This window comes from Guillardia theta (genome assembly GCF_000315625.1).
Source record: "Guillardia theta CCMP2712 unplaced genomic scaffold GUITHscaffold_7, whole genome shotgun sequence".
NCBI lineage: Eukaryota > Cryptophyceae > Pyrenomonadales > Geminigeraceae > Guillardia > Guillardia theta.
The window spans coordinates 398,719-400,426 of record NW_005434667.1 but is presented as its reverse complement, the minus strand read 5'-3'; the positions used below and the strand labels follow the sequence as shown (position 1 = coordinate 400,426).

General features: G+C 44.1%; 1 protein-coding gene across 1 annotated transcript in view; it reads right to left on the bottom strand.

Moving 5' to 3' along the window:
- Positions 1-309: 309 nt before the first annotated feature.
- GUITHDRAFT_133295 (hypothetical protein) overlaps positions 310-1,708 on the bottom strand; it is a gene marked incomplete at both ends in the record, with an annotated part of 2,391 nt that continues 992 nt past the window's right edge. The window contains 2 exons of the mRNA XM_005839799.1: positions 310-1,053; positions 1,270-1,626. Of these exons, the coding sequence (XP_005839856.1) occupies positions 310-1,053; positions 1,270-1,626 (1,101 nt within the window). The remainder of the gene's footprint in view (positions 1,054-1,269; positions 1,627-1,708) is intronic.

Below are 1,708 nucleotides of genomic sequence, written 5' to 3'. Positions count from 1 at the left end.
GGGAGGGTACGAATAAGTTTCCCCATGGCATTGGGAGGGTGCAATAAGATCACCCATGGCATGGGAGTGTACGAATAAGTTTCCCCATGGACATGTTATAGATAAGATTTACCCATGGATATGTTATAGAAGAGATTTACCCATGGACATGTTAGATGAAGCATATTGTGAAGGAGGATATGAAAAAGGCGTGGGTGATGTAATGTAGGAATTACCCATGGACATGTTATAGATAAGATCAAGGGATGGTGGAAGAAGGATGTGAAAGAATAAAAATATAGGAACATAGTGTAGATGAAGTATGAAATATTAGTGAAATGAGAGTTGTGATCCGAACTGTAGATGGGAACGATTGTCGGGATTGCGGGTGATGTGAACGGAGACGTCAACATTTTCGAGGAGATATTCGATATGTGAGACGAGGATAACAGAGTCAAAGAAATCGAGAAGCCTGCGTAGGAATCCGGGAACCATGGTGATATTAAAGCGATCGAGGCCGATGAAACCCTCATCAACAAAGAGCTGTTTACAGGGAGGGTTGTTATGGAAGCGTGTGAATGCAAGTCGCAAAGCGATAGAGATGATGAATTTCTGGAAGCCAGATGCCAATTTAGCGGAGACGATGTGTGTGGGTTGAGAATCGGTGGTGGGATTATGATTGCGGATCAACCAATGGACATCGAAGCGTCCCTTGAATGACTGAGGGTCATCAACGACCTCATTAGTGTTGCCAACGACGAAATGGAGTTGGAAGGGTTTAGTGGTGTGATGGCAAGAGAGTTTGATGACATTGTTAACGAAAGCGACGATGTGATTAAGGATATGATTTTCATAGATCCATTTTTTATAGTTCTTGAAGTCATTGACAACGATTTTCAAGAGGTCAGCATCGAATTGTAGGTGATTGACGGCCTGAACAGAGAGGAGGTACTGTTGTTTAAGACGGTTGTGTGTCTCGATGCGTTCCTGAAGGCGTGCGTGGGAGATGTTGTGTTCATTGAATGCGTTCTGGACCTCATCAATGCGTTTCTTAAGATTCAACTTCTGTTGTTTCTTGATGTTGTGAAGGAGCTCAAGCCTCGTCTCAAATGCCCCAAGGGTGGGCAGGATGTCCTCGATGAGTGTCTTAGAGAGGACGATAGAGTGTAGCCTCCGGTACTCCTCCCAATCGTGGTATTGTGCCTTGAGTTTATCCAATCTCTGTTGTTTAGGGATGACATTGGCGACATAGTTGTTCCAGGCATGTACGGACTGTATATCCCGATTAACCAGGTTAAGCTTGGAATCAAGGTTGAAGAAGGTGCGTTTCCATGTGTCAAGCTCTTTCTCGAAGCGGCCACGGAGGAGCTTGTGATACAACACAAACTCGTCATAATCATCCCATTGTTGAGCGAGATCGATGGTTTCAACCATGGTTTGATATTTGGAGAGCCTGTCCTTAGATTCTTGTAGTTGTGTTTGGAGCTGCTGTTGTTTAGCCCTCAACCCATCCTTATCGTGCTGAAGGGAGAGGATCTTGTGGTTGGTATCTTCGATCTCGTTAGCGCACTTGTCATATTCGTCCCATTCCTTCTGTAGCTTACAATAGGACTTGTACTTGTCCTCATCGTATTGATCGAGCCATTCCTGTAGCTGTTCAAGTTCATCTTGAGTGTCCTCTTCATGATATTTCATAATGTACTTATTCAAGGCAGTCTGGTGTTTATTG